Source organism: Echinops telfairi, unplaced genomic scaffold (assembly GCF_000313985.2).
Source record: "Echinops telfairi isolate 266 unplaced genomic scaffold, ASM31398v2 ScPeMD7_21;HRSCAF=78, whole genome shotgun sequence".
NCBI lineage: Eukaryota > Metazoa > Chordata > Mammalia > Afrosoricida > Tenrecidae > Echinops > Echinops telfairi.
Genome location: NW_022103918.1, coordinates 700,561 through 721,280, shown reverse-complemented (window position 1 = coordinate 721,280; position 20,720 = coordinate 700,561). Strand labels below are relative to the sequence as shown.

Genomic DNA, 20,720 nt, shown 5'->3' with positions numbered 1-20,720 from the left:
ATTCTCAAGTGCACTATTATCTTGATCTTTTGCGTAATAAAGTTTCTTGTATAATTAATTTCAAGCAAACTTTCTTTGAATATTTTGTTTATTTAAATAAAGCACGACTAGAGGCAAATAGTTGGCCAGGTGACTGCATTCTGTGCTTTCATTGCAGCAGACCCACAGGTTTGTTATCAAGGGACATTAGAGCGTACTATGAAAACTCATAGCATTTGACTAGATTTTCTGACATAAATGGCTATTTGTGAGGTGCCTCTACTTCTCAGGAACTTTCTTGAACAGGGAAATATTGGTCTGCATTGTTTTTGTGGCTTTTTGGAGAACCTCCGAGGCTAGCCCCAGGTTCCCGATGATTTGTTCCAACTGCTCCACAGCAAACGCTGTGGGGTTCGTGGTATTCTCACCTCGAAATGCATCTTGTAACTTTTTCAGTTTGTCCGTCATGTTGGCTTCAGGGGGATCTGAACTCGTGTTTTTCTCAGATGTGGTGGCTTCTGATTGCTCTCCGGTGTCTTTCCTGTAGAAGTCACTTAGCTGAAGATTCATGATGGGAAATTTCATCAACGCTGTTATACAAGATGTCAAAATCCCAAGGACATTGCCATGATTCAGAACAGAGATGATAAGCGGTATGTGGGCATTTCTGAACATTTTTCTGGCTGACAGGTACAATTCCCTCACATTAGTTCTCTGCTCAATCATAGAGGACAAAGCCATTGCGATCTTAGGATACAAAGGCTCGTTTTCAACGGTTTTGTTCGCTGCATCTACTACTGATTGTATCTCTGCAACAACTTTGAGCATTTGCTCAAAGAAATCCCTAATATTACTATCTTCCTTCACAGCCGTCCAGAGGATCTGGGTATTCATATTGTGGTTGAATAGTTCAATCAGCGTGTTCGTGAAGGAAGAAAGATCTTGTATGTGAAAGAAGATCGTCTTGGCAGCTTGAAACAGCCTCTCTTTATCATCTTCTGGCTTTGAAGACATCGCTCCGATAACAAAGGCTGCAGCACTGAAAAACAAAGCAGGTTTGTCAACCGCAGAGATAACCGAGAGTGTTCTTAAACTGTAGAGTCCCTCCTGGTGAGGGCAAGAGAATTACGCAAGCATGAATGGAAAAGACCTACCGCATATGCTCGAGTATAAGCCGAGTTTTTCAGCGCATTTTTAATGCAGTTTTTGTGGTAAAATGAGGTCCCTCGGCTGATATTCGGGTCGGCTTATACTTGATTATATACAGTAGGTTTGGTTTTCACCCATCTTATCCTTTTTCTTTGGTTTTTCATTCTTCATTTCTTTATCATGGTGTCTATTACCTGGCTTATGACACTAGAATATAACATCGAAGAGATTTTGACAAAAAGAGAAGAACAGAGCTACAAGAAGACATTTCGGAAAGCTTTAGTGTTATGTGGATGCAGTGCCAATAATAGTGTTAAAAATTAATACATATATATTTTTAAATTAAAAAAATGAAAGAAAGCTTTAGAGTCTAAAAGAGCTCAAATCATTTTATCAGAACTCACCTGTGGTGGGCCAAAGACAAAAGCTGCTGGATAAAATCCAGAGGTCACCCCGCAGGCCTCTTAGCTCAGACTCGTCTTTCTCCCGGGGCCGCCCTCTTCCACAAGAAGATTACGGCCTCTGATGTGACACCCTAAAATGTCTGTCTTCGGGTCTGAAAAGGATCCTGCCCCTTCATTACAGCCCGTTAGTCTCTATCACAAAGGCCACTCTTCGCTTCTCCTCTAGCGTTCTGCCCTATGCATCGAGCTCTCTCCTTTGTCTGGTAGCCTCCAGATTTCCACTTCATGGTTTCCTTTCTCCTTTAATTACATGTGTGCTTATCCCAAGCTTTGGACTAGTTTTTCAAAAATGTAATAATAATAACCCAAAATTTCCTTCAAGTGATGGTTCCACTTCATTATTTCCTTTAATGATCAAAGCCCTCAGAAGAGAAATTCTTTAGGCCACAAGCAAACCCCTGGGTACTGAGTCAGCTCCATCTCAGGCACCCTGCAGGACAGAGGAGAACTGCCGCAGAGGTGTTCTAGGCTGTAACCTTAATGGAAGCAACTGGGCACATCCTTCTCTTACAGACAGGCGGGCCACTCGGTTATAAGTTGAGAATTTACCTATACCATCAGGACTCTTTAAGAAATTCCTTGCCACAATTGTAATATGTTGTCCGTCACCCTTTTTTTTTTTTTAACTTGACCATCGGGCACAAATGACTTATAAGTATCAAGCCTTCTGGCCTATTTCCAGGCCTTAACCCTCTGGAGTTCTCTGTATTACTTTAAATTGTTGAACACCTCTTTCTGCTTGAAAACAACATATCTTCCTGAGGCCTCCTTGATGCGGTACACCTCTGGTCCTCCTATAACGACCTTAGAGCCTTTGTTTGCATCTTTCAGAGGCTGCTCTGCATCTGCACAGCATCACATGGCTCGCTACTGTCCTAGGCTCTCCCAGGCTGCCCCCATGAGCCTTATTAAATTCATTCTATACTTTCTCTTAGAGATTTTATCTGTCCCAACTAAAGAAAGCTACCATTCAGTATCTCTCGCTCTCTTTTTTATCCATATATCTCTTTAAAGTGTTGAAAAGGATATTACTTTGCGGACTAAGGCTCACCAAGCGATGAACTGCGTCATATGCATGAGTAAGTTGGACATTGTGTAAGGAAGACAGAAGGAGAATCAATGTATTTGAATGCTGATGCTAGTGAAGAATTATGAAAGTACCATGGACTGTCCAAAGAACAGACAAAACTGTCTCTGAGGAAGGACTGTCAAAATGATCCTTAGAGTCATGGACGGTGCAACTTTGCCTCGTGTACTTTGAGCATGTTGTCAGGAGAGACCAGTCCCTGGAGAAGGACATCCTGCTCGGTAAAGTGCAGGGGCAGTGGAAAAGAGGGAGGCCCTCGGCAAGATGGACTGACGCAGTGGCTGCACCAATGGGCTCAAATCTAACAGCAATTACGAGAACAGCACCGGTCCAGGCAGTGTTTCGGCTGTTACGCATAGGGCCACTGGGAGTCAGAACTGACTCAATGGTCCTAAGAACAACAAAAGCAACCACTTAACACGTGTTTGCCGTATACAAGTATAGGGTACCATGTCAAGAAATTCACTTGTATTATGTCATTTAATCCTGATAACCGTTCATAAGTTATTATATACTTTACAGAAATGGAAAAATTGAGAGAGGAAATGACTTGCCAAAGGCTAACTGGCTAATACATGACTCTCTGGGTACACAATCAGGACTGTCTGGTTCTAGAGCCTGTGGTCCTTCTATAACATTACACTGGGACTGGGTGATTCTCGTGGTCCTAAGTGGAAGGGTGAAGGGCTCCTGCAGGATAATAAATAGGGAACAGGAGAGAACCCAAAGGAAAAAGAAGGGACGCCTCTGGCCTAGGCTTTTAAGGGAATGGGGTCAAGTGAGTCTGTAAGGTTCTGATATTGTCGTGACAATTGACAAAGCTAAAAAGGGAGCTGGTCAGGCAAAAAGGGTGAACTGTTTTTTTAAAGAATACATATACATTTGTCTGGAAATATATGGGTTTATCTCTTAACCTGAATACAGCATCAGTGATGGGGGCAAGTGCAAGAGAAGCCAAAGAAACCTTACTAGATAGTGGACAAAATGCAGTCCTAAAGCCTGAGAGCTGCAAAGCACCCTCTTTCACTGAAATGAATTGGCTTAGTTGTGTAGCACTTTTTCTTCACTAAAAAGTCCATTAAAGAGCAGAAAATGAGTTTTGCCACTTTATTAAGCTTATATTAATACACAGGAAAGAAGGATTCTAATGAGTAGAAATGCATAGATTGCCTATAAACAAAAGAGGCAGAGGGACCCAGCAGCCTAGCAAAGCATGTAGGTCATCACATTCCATCAGAAACACCCAGATGAAACTAGATGAAAAAGCGCTGCACCAGGACTCCCAAACAAGCGCTGAGACCACAGAACCAGAAACGCAGCAGGGTAAGTAAGAGAGCTACTTCTATCCACCGTGCTGTGAAAGACTGTGTTTCTCAGTACCAAGAACTATTTAAGATAGCAGAGTCAGCTTTAATCCTACTCACAAGACATTAATAGAATAACAAACAGCTTTGTGACAGGAAGACTCTGTGGACTGTTGATTGTGACTATTTCTTTTCCTTGGCAAGGAAGAAAATGAACATCTTTTGGAGAGGATTAAGTCAGAGGGGAAGATAAGCAGGTAAGACATTCATTTTAGAAAGAATTAAGGATGAAGTGATATGTGTGTGTTGCATGTGGCTGGATGATAATACTTCCTCTCACGGACTTAATATTAGCATACTCAGTACACACTTGTTGAAAGAATGACGATGGGATCTAACCCTAGTTCAGACACAGTGCTTATATCGCCCTTCAAAAAGGAGATTCCATTTCATTATCTTTGGGCCTTTGCTTTTTGTCTCCCAATAGCAGACTGTTACCTTCTTGGAGGAAAGGAAGGAACCTCATCCACCCTTTTCTTTAAGTGTTTCTAAGTATATAGTAAAGGCTTTCCAAGAGAGCAGTTGATAGGTGTTAACGAATGACCTTGATAGTCTGCTTTGGGTCAGAAATTATCTTTTTTTCTTAACTAAATACCATTGTTTTGATTTGAATTAAAGAAGACTTGGAAGTTGCCAATATTTTATCTAGAAAGACTTCTGGCGTTACCACAGCCTCATGTATCATGAGCCTTGCTTAGTAGCAGGACCCAATATGGACTGAGGAAAAATGATAGCAGGGAAATGAAAAATCTCAGAAAGCACTAATGGCAAGGGGTAAACAGAACCACCCAAATTTCCCTATCTTTTTGAGATTTTATTAAGAAAAAGTTCAGACATGCACAAGAGCTAGAGATGATAATATACACTCCATGTACCTATAAGCCAGCATCAGAAGTCATCAACACAGGTCTCGACAACCCTCCCAAATCTCCCTCCCAGATCACTGAAAACAAGTCTTCAGGCACCATCTCACCTCATCATGAACATTTTCAGTGTATGTTGCTAACACGCCCAAGCCCACAATGCCTAAACAGCCCTGCAGAGTAAATAGATACAGTCCTAAAGAAGAGCAAAATGACAGGACTGATACTACCAACTTCAAGACTGACTATAACTAAAAAAAAAGGGGGGGCTATTCACTCCCTTTGAGTGGATTCTGATCCATGGTGACCCTCTAGGACAGGGTAGAACCACCCCCGTGGATTTCTGAGATTATAGCTGTTTACAGGAATAGAAAGCCCATCTTTTTCTCTCAGGGCACCTGGTGGCTATGAACTGCAGACCTTGAGGTTCAATGACCAACCGCATAACCACTACATCACCAGGGCTATAATGCTACAAGAATCATGATCGTGTGATTTGATGAAAGAACAGAAAAATAGATCAGTGAGGTCAAAGAGAGAACCCCGAAAGAGACCCAGCCCGATAGACCCTGTGATCCTGCTGTAAGAACTTATCTTAGGTGGCAGCGCAAACGGCTTCCTATTGTAACTACCAATACATATCAAAGGCAATCGAAAAATAAATTCCCAGAAACTATCCTGGAAAATAATCCAGATGATGAAAGAAAGAAGTTATTTGCAGCAAAATTCTCATTGCAACCCTATTCACAATAATGAAAAAATTGAGGTATGATTAAATTATGGTAACTATAGATTATGAATATTTTATATAACCTATAAAATAATTACTATAAAACTAGAAATATGAAGAAGTACTTAAGTAAAGTAACATAAGATGGAATTTTATTTATAGTTTTACTACAATTTTTTTTTTTTAGTTTTACTACAATTTTATAACAACACATATATATAAGCTAACAGTTTTGTGATAAAATAATCAGAAGCAAAAACAATTGTTAAGATGGTGGCTTTAGAGGTGGTTTTTACCTCAATTAAAATTTATATATTATTTATACTATCTTTATCTTAACTTCTTGGTTTTACCCAAAGTTTTACTTTTAATTTCTCATATTATAATTCTATGATTTATCTATAGAGTACAAATCACAGAGTAGTAAAATTCTCAATGAAGCTTTCCCTGATGCTCTCAATATTAACTTTTCCCTTTAAATTCCCATAATAGGGGGAGGGGAAAAAGGAAAATGAGGAGCTGATTCCAGGAACCAAGCAGAAAGCAAAATTTGAGAATGATGAGGGCAACAAATGTATGTGTGCTTTACACAATTGATGTATGTATGGATTGTGATAAGAGTTGTATGAGCCCCAATAAAACGATTTTTTTTAATTTCCATAATCCTTAGCAGTCAAGTGCTCACCTCCCCACATATTTATCTTGAGGTTCGTAGAAGCACACAACTCTTCTATAAGCCGTGTTGTCGAATAATGGGATATGGTAAGCCCAACCAAGCCCACTACCATTAAGGCAACTCGCCTGATGGCATATGATAGTTGTCATAGATACTTTCCAATTTTTCTAGGTAAGAAAAAGTTATTTTACCTAAATATCTGAAATGAATACTTTCATTCACAAAAGTATCCTAAATTCTTTCATTTGAATATGTTATAATCAAATAATTTTTAACAGTCTAAACCAGAGAAATCAAACTCACTGCCATCAAGTTGATTCTGACTTATCATTGTCCTTTAGGGTTTACTAGGCTGTAAATCTTCACAAAAACAGGCTTATTTTTCCTCCTGAGAAGTGGCTAGTGGGTTGGAACCACCTACCTTGAGATAAGCAGGCCAACCCTTATCTACCCAACAGTGCCAGCCTAGTAACCCTTGACTTTAAGCTATCATAGTCACTCCCAAATCACAGCAAATGAAAAGAAAGGCAAGAAACAAAAACAAAAGCATAGATCCAGGTATGGGTTTCAGACTCACACTAAATTCTAGTTCCAACTCAAGAACAATGAGTTCTTACATCATGGCCTTGCTCAATACTCGCCCTCAGGAAGGGAACACAGAAGATATGGGTGCTATAGCAAATGTGCCGAAGAATTTAGCTGGTGGTAAATTATCTGGGGTCTTAAAGGCTTGTTTCCAAACAGGCAGTCATCTAAGTGAGATGGCAATTAAGTCCACATGGAAGAAGCACACCATCATCAGTCACTGAAAGACTGGAATCCATATAATCCAAAGTCAAAGAAGAGATCACTACCAGTTCCTTAAATTGTGAGAATCTGGTGTGCAGAAGGCTATGGATGACAGTGGGAGCCCAAGATTCATTGGTGGAACTACATAGGAAATTGAGGGATTGGAGGAAGGTGGTCACTAAACAGAGTGCTTGGGAGAGAGGAGTATAGAAGATTAAAGGCGTAAATCTGACCTGAAAAACTTGTCAGTGGATCCCCCTATGTTGTAGGTTGGAACTGATCTGGTTTCTAACATTTTAAGTATTTTTGGTTTGTGTTGTTTTCTTCTGTTTTTGTTTGTTCATATTAGAGTGTATCTCAGAGGTATCATGCCATTAAAGGTCGCCCTCTTGAAGTTGTGGTATATGAAACCCAGGACAGATGAGCCTATAGGGCCAGCAAGTAGAGTGAGGGGGGAGGGGGAGCGGGGTGTTTGGAAACATTGTGGTAGCAATTGTACAATTCTTTTTTGTTGTTTTTTATATCATTTTATTGGGGGCTCGTACAACTCTTATCACAATAGCTACATCCATCCATTGTGTCAAGCACATTTGTACATTTGTTGCCATCATCATTCTCAAAACATCTGCTGTCTACTTGAGCCCTTGGTATCAGCTCCTCAGCTTTCCCCCACAATTGTACAATTCTATTTGAGGTGATTGAACTATGAAATATGTATTAAATCCCAATGAATAATAATAATAAGTTCTCATAATCAATGTCTTTCTTACATGTCTTAAAGTCTGCTTAATCTTGACAACTTCCTTCTCCGGACAAATGGGATTGCTGGGCTTTTGATTGTGCTTTCCTAAAACACGCATCACTGCTTTCAGAAGTTCTAGATATCGTTTTTAAGTCAGACGACGTGTGATTTGCAAAATTTATTTTAGTAACACAACTCTCTCCTAAAATAAAAATTTACCTACTCAATGCCTGAAATATGTAGAACAGGGGCGGGGGCTGGGGGCTGGGGGACAGAGAGACAGAGAAAGCTACTTCTGCATAGGCTCAGGTGAAAATAATATGGGTGGACCAGCAACCTGGAGCGCCACCTGCTGGCTAGTACTTCTCCGTTCTGCGTCAAACTCGCTGCCATAGAGCTGATTCGGACTCACAGCAACTCCATAGAACTGCCCTGTTCTCCAGCGAAGCTGCTTGCTTATTGATTTGAACCACTGATCTTCTATTAGCAGCTCAATGCTACCCCGCTCTGCCACCAGGGCTTCCTATTCTGACTCGTGGCGACCCTCTTTATGATTTCTGAAAATATGTATCAGAGCCGACAGCTTCATCTTAAACTAGAAGAGTGATTGGTGGGTTTAAACCACTAACTTAAATTGCCACCAGGCTCCCCACATGTTGCCCAGGACTCAAAATCTGACTTCACTAGCCACTCCGATAGTCAAATAACGGCAAAAACTCTGTTGTACAAACGTAGATGGTAACTACCCAAACTGAACTTTCAACGAACAGAAAACGCAAAACCACACTCACATGCCAACTCACAGCAACCTGTCGGGCATCATTTCCAAGACTTCAGCTCTTTATGGGAATAGAGAGTTTGGTCTTTCTCCCCATTTCCCTGTCTAGTGGCTGAAAATGTGAGCAGTTGTTCATTTGACGAATGGTGTAATTTTTTGTTTTCTTTATTGTTAGGCTTATATTGTTCTAAAATGTATTTTATTACATTTAAACTGCATGTATGCCTCTAGCAATAGAAGTACTTTCTAAACTATTAAGGAAGGAGTTATCTCCCCATGTTGAGATTAGGGGATGTATATATGTATATTTGTGTGTGTGTGTGTGTGTGTGTGTGTGTGTAACCTTTCTATCTTGCAGGTATATTTTGTGGCCATGTGTCCAAGAAAGGAATAAATTGGCATTCTTATGCTAAAAGTTGCTTGAAAAAAAAAGGGTTACAGTGAAGAACATGCTCTGACGCACAGTTCTGCTCTGTAACACTGTTAGGCTGAAGATAATGTGGAGTTGTATCAAATACTGGAGCTCAGACGGACCAAAGTTGATACAGGAGCAGGGCTCCTGGAAAGCTCCCCACACACAGTCTTCAGGGGAAGGGAGGAGCTAGGAAGGCAAGCTTAGCTCTGAAAAGCAAAGTTCTTTTTCATTAGAAATAAAAAAGAATGTGTCTTACACTCAAACTTGTTAGTGACACAAAATGATCAATTGATGTCTGCATACTTGGGAGATCACATGCGTGGTAGTTTGACCATTTAATGAGGTTATTGTTTGAAAAAGGCTTTTGTGTTTGAAAAAGTATCATGTCGAGCCTGCAAGACAGGGAATCCAGGATAAACAAACCCCTCAGGGCCAACAATGAGAGTAGAGATACCAGGAGGATTAGGAGAGAATGGGGGAGTGTGGGGGGAAGTCAGATACTTGCTGCCAGATTGCTGTCTCATCCCACTACAGGGGTGGGCCTGCTCCCTGCCTCTGGAGACATGGACAGGCTCCTGTAGGCAGAGTTTGCACCCTACTGATAATGTTCCTATGGAGACCCAGAGACCACCCCCTAGACCACCCTCTCATTGCTATATAACCTATAGTGCAGCCCATTCCTATGACGTATGTCTCTACCTGTAATTAGTGGGCTGGCTTGCCCCCAAAAGGTATATAGGTATGAGCCAGCAAGCTAGACCGCTTTCTGACTCTGAGCTCCTTGCTGCTCACTCCCTGGTCACTCCCTTCTCCCTTGTTCCCTTCCCTCCTTCCCTTCCCCCTCTCTCCACGTGGACCACCAAGCTGGGCTGAGGTGAGCAATGGTACCATGTAACATGCCTGACTGTATTATTGTAATATCTCTCATGCTCTCGATGATTTTAATATAATGCTTATATATCTCAACCGTACAATTGTACTTACTGAACCCTGAAGTAGTATTACTGAATCCAGTAGTAGTAATAGGAGTATTAGCGGTGGGGGCTGGTCCCCCCACTCCCCCGCGCCAATTTTTTATTTAATACTACAGGGGAGAAAGAGGGAATCGATCTCAAGGATCAATCTAGAACCCCCTCTCAGGAGGACAAATAATAGGAAAGTGGGTGAGGGGCGACAGAGGACAATAAAAGATATGAAAATAATAATCTATAACTTATCAAAGGTTCGTGAGGGAGGGAGGGCAGGGGAGAGAGGGGGAAGAAAGTGAGAGCTGATATCAGGGGCTCAAGTGGGAAGAGAATGCTTTGAAAATGATGATGGCGGCATATGTGCAAATGTGCTTGGCACACTGGATGAATGCATGGATTGTGATGAGATGTTAAGAGCCCACAAAAGAAGTATTTAAAATTTTTTTTAAAAAGAAAAAGTACCATGTCTTAGATTTCTGGTAAGATTGCATTTTTTCCACCAATGTATTGACTACTTCTTCTTTTGAATTAGCCTAAGCAGCACAGTGGTTAAGGACTCGGTTGCTAATGAAAGGTCAGCAGTTCAAACTTGCCAGCTGAGCTCAGAGGGAGAAGCATGGGGCAGTCTGCTCCCATGAAGATTACAGACTCAAACCCTATGGGCAGTTCTACGCTGCACTGTAATGACTGAGTCAGAATCAAGGGATCCATGGCATGGGTTTGGCTCCCCCCACCCCATGACCTTCTGTTCAGGATTGTTTATATGCATTTAGTTTTAGATTATTATTGTTGGGGTTTCTTAATTAGTACTGTCAATCTTCTTCAATTTTTTTCTTGCGTTTTAACCAGTTGCCTTTCCATTGTTTTCACATGGTCAGTTTTGCTAGCTTTTTTGTGTGTGTGTGGCTGTTTTCCTTAGTTTTATGCTTATAAAGTAAGTTTTTATCTATTTACTTTTTATGCATCTGTTACACGAATTTAAAATACCAAAATGGTATTGACTTCATTGCCTAAATTTATCATAGATTAAATAGAATATATAGAAGGGCCTGATCAGGGCTATTTTGTTTCAGGAATCCATCTACTCTTATACCAGTAAACAACGGCTATCAAAGTTTCCACATTTTAGGGGTAAGAACAAGTCTTCTCACCTAAGTAACTGAGAACGGAGATAGATGTGCACTTCTGAATTCAAATTCAGGCACTGGAGTTTTCATCTGGAAGCCAGAAACTAAAATTAAAAAAAAAAAAAAGGTTTAAATGAAAATTCTTATTAGAAACAAAGAAATCATACCATTAATGTGTGGTTTCCAAATTGCGGTTTGCAATTCCTTTGAATTCTGGGAATATTTAAAGAGGCTCCTAGCATTTTCTTTTTTAGTGCAATTCAATAAATTAGAAATAGAGATATTTTCTAAGTAAATTATGTGAATATTTCTTTCTATCACAAATGTGCACTTGTGTGTACTAGGTCATGGATAAAAATTAATTTCTAACCATGTTCAATTTTATTCTACAAGAAATTTCCAGTTTATTTATGTAAATCTAACAACATGATTATGTTTCTAACTCATTTTAGAATTGCTTTTCCCTTTTCATTTCCAAACTGTACTTCATGACTTGGAAGATAGTTATACATGTTTCTTTTCTTAACAGAAAATTGCTTTCAGTCCTTTATCCCATGCTTGAGGTTCCCAAGAAGTGTGGCCCTCACACAGATAGGGCCCAAGGGAATCAGAGTAGAGCATGCTGGTTACTCTAAGAGTTCAAGGGGTAGCGTTCAGTTACAACACTGTCACTGCCTTTTTCCTTTCTTTTCTCCCAAAAGTTTAAAAAGAATAAAACACCGGGCATATAGTAAGTCTATTTGTGATGTATCTACTAGGAAGTATATCGTTATGAGCATAAACTTAGATTCTTCATGATACTATGATCCAGAACAACACACACAAGAAGGTTCCTATTACATCCCATCACCCATCGGGGTCCTTTGGTTCATTCTATGGTGTTCTCTTGCTTCTTGTTCTTTAACACGTCTGTAACATGGCACGGTCTTTTCTTTCTGAGGCTACCTCTGAAAACAAACTAACTCACTGTCATAGAGTCTGTTCCGTCTCAAAGCGACTCTTTAAGACAGAGTAGAAATGCCCCCCGGTTTCCAAGGCTATAAAGCTTTACGGAACAGAAAGCCTCATCTTTCACCCAGTGGGTCTGAACTGACTAGTGGGTTTGAACTGCTGACCTTGAGGTTAGCAGCCCAAGGAATAAGCCACCCAACTAGCAAGGTTTAAGGTTAACTCTCTCAAAAATATAAACTCACTGCTACCAAGACAATTCTAAGTCTGGGTCAAGAGTAAAACTGCCTCTATGGCTTTCTTTGGCTGCAAATATTTGTTGTTGTTGTTGTTGTTGTTAGATGCCCTGGAGTTGGTTCTGACTCATGGTGACTTTATGAATAACAGAACAGAATGCTTCACTGACCTGCGCCATCCTCACAATTGTTTTTCATGCTGAACCCATTGTTGCAGCCACTGTATCAGTCTGCCTTGTTGAGGCCCTTCCTGTTTTTCAGTGCCTACTTTACTAAGCATGATGTCCTTCTCCAGGGACTCGTCTCTCTTGGTAACATGTCCAAACTACATGAAATCAAGTCTGGCCATCCTAGCCCCTACAGAGCATTCTGGCCATACTTCTTCCGAGACAGTTCTGTTTGTTTGTTTGTTTGTTTGTTTGGGCAGTCCATGGTACTTTCAATATTCTTCACCAACACCACAGTTCAAATGCATCCATTCTTCTTCAGTCTTCCTTAGTCCACCAATGTCCGACTTTCACATGCACACAAAGTGACTGAAAATATCATGGGTTGGGTCAGCACCTTAGTCCTCAAAATAACATCCTTGCTTTCCAACACTTTCAAGAGGTCTTATGCAGCTGATTACCCAACAGAATGCATTGTTTGATCTCCTGTTTCCATGAGCATTGATTGTGGATCCATGCAAGACAAAATTCTTGACAACTTCGATCTTTTCTCTATTTATCATGATGTTACCTATTGGCCCACTGGTGAGGATTTGCTTTCTTTACAATGAGTTATAATCCATACGTAAGGTTACAATCCTTGATCCCCATCTGCAAGTGTGTGTTAGTCTGGGGAGACTAGAAAAACAAATTCACAGACACTCATATGTTTATAAGAAAGAGCTTTATATACAGGAGCAATTGAATATTGAGGAAACACCCCAGCCCAGTCCAGATCAAGTCCATAAGTCTGATATTAGCCCATATGTCTGATACCAATCTATAAATTCCTCTTCAGACTCACACAACACATTCAATGATGCTGAAGGCAAGATCGCAGGCCAGTGGGTGGAAAGTCATATGGATCCAGTGGCGGTGGAAGCATCTCAGCGCTGGCAGGGGTCTCCACGTGGCTCCTTCAGCTCCAGGGCTCTAGTGTAGCTCCATGTGTTTTGTCAGAAGGATCTTCTCGACATGTATATTCTCAAAAGAAATGTTTCGCAGAGTGTGTCTGTGTCCCACCTCCAAGGAGCTCCGTGGTGCCTCCAAATGAGGTTATCAAACTGTGGCCTGATTGACATGCTAAATTCCACCCCATTCACTCCTAAACCTCAAATTGACAACAGATTATGTAACTACCACAAAATGCTTCAAGTCCTCCTCACCATCAGCAAGCAAAGTTTTGTCATCTGCGTATCACAGGTTGTTAATAAGCCTTACAAGAGCAGAAAGCCTCACTTTTCTCCCACAGAGGGGCTGGTGGTTTCAAACTGCTGACCTTGTGGCTAGCAGTCCAATGCGTAACTCACTGTCAACTCTAGCTTATCTGAATAAGGGCCAAGTACGATTGAGATCATTATCAGCTATTTAATTCATAAGCTTTGCAACTGAAGAATCACAGAAATTGTCATAACTCTGTGGTATCCTGTATCACGTTTGCCTTCCCCTCAAGTTAAATATTAACCTACAGTACTTCAAATATCTTACTTTTATGGAAGTAGCAATGCCTTTTTAAATATAAAGGTTCTAATATTGTATGTGGTCTTTGATGTCCTTCATACTTGGAAAACAAATAATTGGTCTCTAAGGAAATGCTTGAATATTGTTAATTAAGATAACAAAGTAGATAAATGCAAAATGTTATATCAATACCCCTGGAAATGCAAATATATGAAAATTATTTTTACCCTACTAATTAACTCCAAATATAAAAAGGAGAAATCTGGCATATTTATTTGCTGTGGTGAATTGGGGTGGGAAAGGCAAACCATTTCAAATTAAAGTCCCTTTGAAATAAGGATTATTGAAAATTCCTGAAAAATAAGCATGTTTATTTATTAATCACCAGATACTGTGTAAGCACAAACACTGAAAATTTTCCCCAAAAAAGAAAATTTTCCCACCACAAAATCTAATGCTTCAATTTAAGCATTAATGCGTTATATATTGGCAACCCACGTTTCTCATACACTGACTCCAAGTTTCATAAAAGACACCCATAATTGTTTTAGAATATGTTGCAGTTTATGAGGACTTTCTCAAAGAACTTATCACACTAGATGGTTATGCATGGAGTAAAAGAGTCCCTGGTGAAATGTCCAGTTAGTAGATATTTTTCGAGATTGTCAATAAGGATTTACTATTATTTTCCAGAGATCTCATCTGAAGTATGGCTCAGAGTGACTTCCTGTACCCAGACAACCCACGGAGGAGACAAGAAGTGAACCGGCTTCACCAACAGCTCCTTGATTGCTTATCTGACAGCTTCCGTGCCACCAATAAGCTGAGTGACATTCTCAATATGCACTTGGGGTGCAGGCTGCCCTTGATTGAGATGAAAAGAGATGGGACCATCAAAGAAAACTGTGATAGCATCATCCAGGCCATAATGAAAATTCAAAAAGAGCTGCAAAAGGTTGATGATGCACTGAAAAAAAAACTAGAGCCAACCCTTTATAGGAAACTTCAGGACCTTAAGGAAAGGGAGACAGAGAAAATTGCCATCGTACAAAAGGTTATCTCTGTCGTCCTGGGAGAGGCCACTTCTGCAGCCAGTGCCGTGGCCGTTAAACTGGTAGGCTCAAATGTCACAACAGGCATAATTAACAAGTTGGTCGCTGTTTTAGCTCAAATTGGTGGCTCTCTCCTTGGAAGCATTGGAGTTGCTGTTCTTGGCCTTGGCCTAGATATGATGTTCCGTGCTATCTTGGGGGCCGTGGAGAAAACGCAACTTGAAGCAGCCATCCGAAATTATGAGAAGCATCTGGTAGAATTCAAGGCTGCCTCAGAGAAATATCATCATGCCATTACTGAGGTCACCAACTCAGTGAAACACCAGATGAAATGAACACACATTTTTCTGTCACTGCAATCGTTTCCTGCTTGGCTCCCAACACTTTGCTTCCTTCCAGAGGCTTGTTTTTCATAAGCCTCCTGCAGGGGGTTGGTGGATGGTCAGGAGAGGGGATCAGATGAAAATTGAATAGCTCTGGAGTGTGTTTTAGGAATTCTTTGCTTTGGGTTGTGTTTTTCATCAACAACCAATGGCTGCACCAGTTTCTACTAGATGCTAGGCCAGCGGTTCTCAACCTGTGGGTCGCGACCTCTTTGGGGGTCGAACAACCCTTCACAGGGGTCACCTAAGACCATTGGAAAACCCATTATTTCTGATGGTTTGGGAACTGAGACACCACTCCTCTATCCGTCTCCAGGGGATTCCACCCACATGCAGATACACCCACATACGAGTACCTGGAGCGAAGACTGCTACAAGCCATGCTACAAGACAAAATTTCATTTAGTTGTAATTAGAAATAAATATCTCACTATATAATCACATCTTATTTTTGTGACTCATCATGATGCTTTATGTTCAATTTATAACAATGAAAAACATCCTGCATATCAGATATTTATGTCACAATTCATAACAGTAGCAAAATTAGAGTTATGAAGTAGCAACAAAAATAATGTTATGGCTGGGGGTCACCACAACATGAGGAACTGTATGAAAGGGTCGCAGCCTGAGGAAGTTGAGAACCACTGCTCTAGACCCTGTACAGTGACACTGTGTACGAGTCAGTCTGCTCATCCTGCACTACCAAACCATCATTGGATACTTGCTGTTACATAGATCAGCAAATGAAGGCTTATCCTTCATAACTGCTAGTAAAAATACTAAACATTTACATGGAATGCAGAGACCTACATTTCTACCACTATTGTCAGACATTTAGCTCTAAGGGGAAATTCTTAGTAAATTCCACCTTAAACACAAGCCCTGGACCTTCTGACGAAATATAAATATGGCCATATTTTTTGCCATCAGATTGAATCCAATTTTCTGCAAATTGTAAGGTATTAAATGTTGGTTAGTGCCAATATGCTCTAGTGATGAAAAGAGGCAATAGTACTATAACCTTCAACTAGCTACACACTAAACTGAATGGGTGTTAAGCATAAAGCTAAAAATATACTTCTAAAAAAGAGTTAAAGCTAAAAATGTATAAAGTTGTTTCTCTAACTGCAGCCAACCCTGACCAACTCATAGGACAATAATGAAGTATCCTTCAAGTGAATGTTCGAACACTCTGAAATATTTTAAAACAAAACAAACCCAGCTATATCTGTATAAAATGCACTTACCATACAGAAAGTCTCTGCTCTTTAACAATTTGTCATTTATCAGAAAAAGAAATTTTCATTTTAATATTAGCTGAAAGGAGGCAGCTACATGAAGTTTTGGGGTCCATTACCTAATTTCAAGAAAACATGGAGGCTCTAAATAGTTCAAGACCACCAGCCATTCCTGTAAAGGCACAGCCTTGGAAACGAAGGGAGGGTTTTACCCTGTCCTGCAGGGTCACTGGGCATTGGGATTACTCAATGGCAGTGGTTTGACTTTTTTCAGTTTTGTTGGAACCCCAGTGGGAAAAAGATGAGGCTATCTGCTCCCCAAAATATTCACAGCCAGAGAAAATATGTAGGGTGTAGCTATGAACCAGACACAGTCCACCGCAGTGGGTTTGGATTGTTTGGTTCTTTTCTGGGGAGGCCTCAGGGTCCCTGGCGACAGTGGTTAAGCACTGAGTTCTAACCAGAAGGTTGACAGGTCTAACCCACCAGCTGTTCCAAGGGAGAAAGCTGAGACAGTGCGCTTCCATAAAGACTGATAGGGTTGGAAACCCAAGGGAGCAGTCCTACTCTGTCCTGTAGGATCTGTGTGAGTTGGGATTGACAGGAGTGGGGTGGAGGCCTAATGGTTTGGTTAATCTGACAGCAGCTCTAAGTGTCTTATTTTCTAAACCCTTCAGCAACTAGTAACTCTAACTCAACAACAGTTGAGTCTCAGGTTCTACTCACAAAATTATTTTACAATGTGGATGGGAAAATGTGTATATTACAATTGATTCTTGCATTGATGTTTAAGAAATGTCTTGAAATTAAAAAAAATACTCAGCATATTGCAAAAGTTAAAAAAGCTAAGTGACTTTAACTGGCCAAATCTACTCTCCTCTTCACTGATTGATTTCATTTATTGCAAACATGCAATTTAGGCTACCTAAATATTTTCTTTATTGCTACCACCTGTGTGTTAGGCAGGGCTCTCTAGAGCCACGGTTCTCAACCTGTGGGTTGCAACCCCTTTGGGGATCAAACGACCCTTTCAAAGAGGTCGCCGGATTCATAACAGTAGCAAAATTACAGTTCTGAAGTAGCAATGAAAATAATGTTATAGTTGGGGGTCACCACAACATGAGAAACTGTATTAAAGGGTCACACCATTAGGAAGGTTGAGAACCACTGCTCCTAGAGAAACAAAACCAGGACACTTATTATTTCATATATATATATATGTATATATATACACACACACACACATACATACATGCATACATATATATACACACATATATATGGATAGATTTAGATAGCATGAAGGAATATAACAGCTAATTAGTCCACACAGCAGTACAGAGGGCTCAGTTCAACTCACTTCCATGGAACAGTTAATATACTGGAATTCCTTCAACTCATGAGGGATGCTGGGTCCAAAGTCAAGGAAGCACACAGCTGAGTCTTCCTTTGGGTAATGCAGGTAGTCCACCCACAGGCAGCAAACTGCAGGGCAGGTCACCAATTGTCAGCAGCTCAGGAGCTTAGCAAACCAGGCCTGGATGGGATATCGAACTCAAGCAATGGAATCTGGCAACCTCAAGCTCATGTGATGTGCACACCAGCAAGTGGCAAAGAAGGTCTTCAAGGAACCTCATGAATATTGGCTATTGGAGACACAGCACCACATATTGGCTGCGGGCAATCAAACTGTGACCTTATTAATCCCACATGTTCCTATAGGCCAGGTTGACACAATAAACCTATCAAAGTTCACCCCTGGCCAATTTGGCATCAACATCATACATCTATCATACATATCAATGAAAACATACTGAATCTAATTGTATCTGGTACATCATACATGAACAAAGGAAAGATAATAAGGACATATAAAGAAGGTAAATTGACAATCACAAACCTCGCTTTTGCAATTGATCACATGGTCATAACTGATAGGTAGAACTATCTTCGTCTACTATCCATTCTTTATTACCTTAGCCCTCAGCCAGCACTTCAGCTGGCCATGGTTTTGCCTGGTGGGGTGACTCAGACCTTCAGTCCCGAGGGGTCTGGGTCATTAGACATCCTGTCAGGATTGGGTTGTTTTAGTTTACCATTTACTCTAATCACTGGGTATGGTAGTACTAAGAGAAGGCCTACAGGATCTCCTGGATTCCAGACATATTCCTCTTTACTTCCATTATGTAGCACCGGTCCAATTTCTCCTTGGCAATCAGGATCAATCACAGGACTCAGTACAGTGACACCCTTCCTGACCTGTTGATCCAAAAGCATGAGAAGCCCAGAGTGGCCAGGGGGAATTCTCAGCTGCCAGTTCAGTGGAATCCATGCTGTGTTTCCAGGTGGGAGAGTTTCTTCCTTCGGGACCAGGACCTCCAGGCCTGGAACACATTGGGTTCTGGGACAGGAAACAAATATGCTGTAAGTGGATCACTAGGAGTAATAGTGGTGCCACTCCAGCTTCGACCCCTTGATTCCTGGACCCATGAATTCTGGCTTTTGGAGACACAGCACCATATATTGGCCGCTGGTTTAGAGAGTATACAGCTTCCTGGTGGAAAACATTGGGCCAGCCCCGCAAGTTGTTGCCACCTAGCTGGCACTGTAATTGTCTTTAGAAGGCCATTCCATCATTCTATCAAGCCAGCTGCTTCAGGATGAAGAATATAGGACCAGTGGATTCCATGGGCATGGGCCCATTGCCATACTTCATTTGCTGTAAAGTGAGTTCCTTGATCTGAAGCAATGCTATATCGGATGCCATACTGGTGGATGAGACATTCCGTAAGTCCACGAATGGTAGTTTTGGCAGAAACATTGCATGCAGGGAAGGGAAATCCATATCCTGAGTAGGTGTCTATTCCAGTAAGAACAAAACGCTGCCCCCCTCCTTGACGGAAGTGATCCTATGTAATCAACCTGCCACCAGGTTGCCGGTTGATCTGCCTGAGGAATGGCCCTGTATCTTGGACTCAATATTGGTTTCTGCTGGTTGCAGATGGGGCACTCAGCAGTGGCAGGGGCAGTGGCCAAATCAGCCTTGGCCCACATGTTCCTATTGGTCAGGTTGGCACAATAAACCTACCTATCACAACCTGGCTTATGAGCTTCACCCTATACAGGTTGTAACTGTGCTTTCAGAATCTCAAAATTCAGTGAAAAATCAAGTAAAGCATTTAAGGTTCCATACTTTAACCATGAAATGCACATTTAAAACTTTGTCATATCACCATCAATGTTAAAATTTTTTAATTGATCAAACCAGCCTATATGTAACTTAGTTTCCTATTGTGGATACTGAAGTAATGATCAGAAATAACCAAGTTCATGGGAAAATTCCAGTATTTTATCATTCCATTTGCCTACTAACTTTTTTGACGCCCTCCTCATAGTCTATAAGTGCACTTTTGGCTTTGGTTTTGTTTTTAATATTGAAACCTAACTTTAAGGAGAAAAGGGGGAGGTGCTTCAAGGAATGTTAAGAGAGATTGAAAGGGAGGAAAATGACAGACTAGAGATCACTGAAATATCCAGTATATCATATACATCATAGAAGGCTTTGAGCTAGGGAAAAGTCAAGTTTAGGAATCAATAAAAAACAAGCTAGTCAATGATAAATTTAAAACTGACTACACACATATTCCCTCATTTCTTCCCTAAAAAAGCGATCCTGTAGATTACAAATCTGGGACCCAAACAGGGGCAGTGATTTGTTCACGTGTTGGAAGTTTGTGGTTCATAAACCACTACTGAGCTGGTAGATGGCCCAGGCGGGAACAAGACCACAGCAAAGGGCACCAAATACTGTCAATCTCCCAAGGACTCACTCTCACATTTATAATGAGAAAGGGGAACTCCAAACCTAGCACAGTCTCTTGGGTAGAGAAAGTGTAAAACGCATCTCTATTTTTAACGTACTGTCTCCACGGCCGGCACTGTACGTGGCTCCCGGAAATTAAATCAGCTTGCTCGGCCTCGGGGGTGGGGGTGGGGTGAGGTGGGGGCGGCCACAAGACTTGCGCTGACCAATCAGATATCGGCTTTCCTGTCTCTTTCTGT

The 20,720-nt window shown here is 41.0% G+C and overlaps 2 protein-coding genes across 2 annotated transcripts; one reads left to right on the top strand and one right to left on the bottom strand.

The window, feature by feature from the left end:
* Window positions 1–9: 9 nt before the first annotated feature.
* CUNH12orf60 (chromosome unknown C12orf60 homolog) lies at window positions 10–20,603 on the bottom strand. Its single transcript, XM_004713800.2, has 3 exons — window positions 20,524–20,603; window positions 11,156–11,235; window positions 10–1,018 (listed from the first exon to the last, which is right to left on the bottom strand). The coding sequence occupies exon 3, from the start codon at window positions 991–993 to the stop codon at window positions 259–261; it is 735 nt and encodes a 244-aa protein (XP_004713857.1). The 5' UTR covers window positions 994–1,018; window positions 11,156–11,235; window positions 20,524–20,603; the 3' UTR covers window positions 10–258.
* SMCO3 (single-pass membrane protein with coiled-coil domains 3) lies at window positions 4,194–15,536 on the top strand. Its single transcript, XM_004713762.2, has 2 exons — window positions 4,194–4,240; window positions 14,676–15,536. Exon 2 carries the CDS (start codon window positions 14,692–14,694, stop codon window positions 15,367–15,369), a length of 678 nt encoding a protein of 225 aa, XP_004713819.1. The 5' UTR covers window positions 4,194–4,240; window positions 14,676–14,691; the 3' UTR covers window positions 15,370–15,536.
* Window positions 20,604–20,720: the final 117 nt, after the last annotated feature.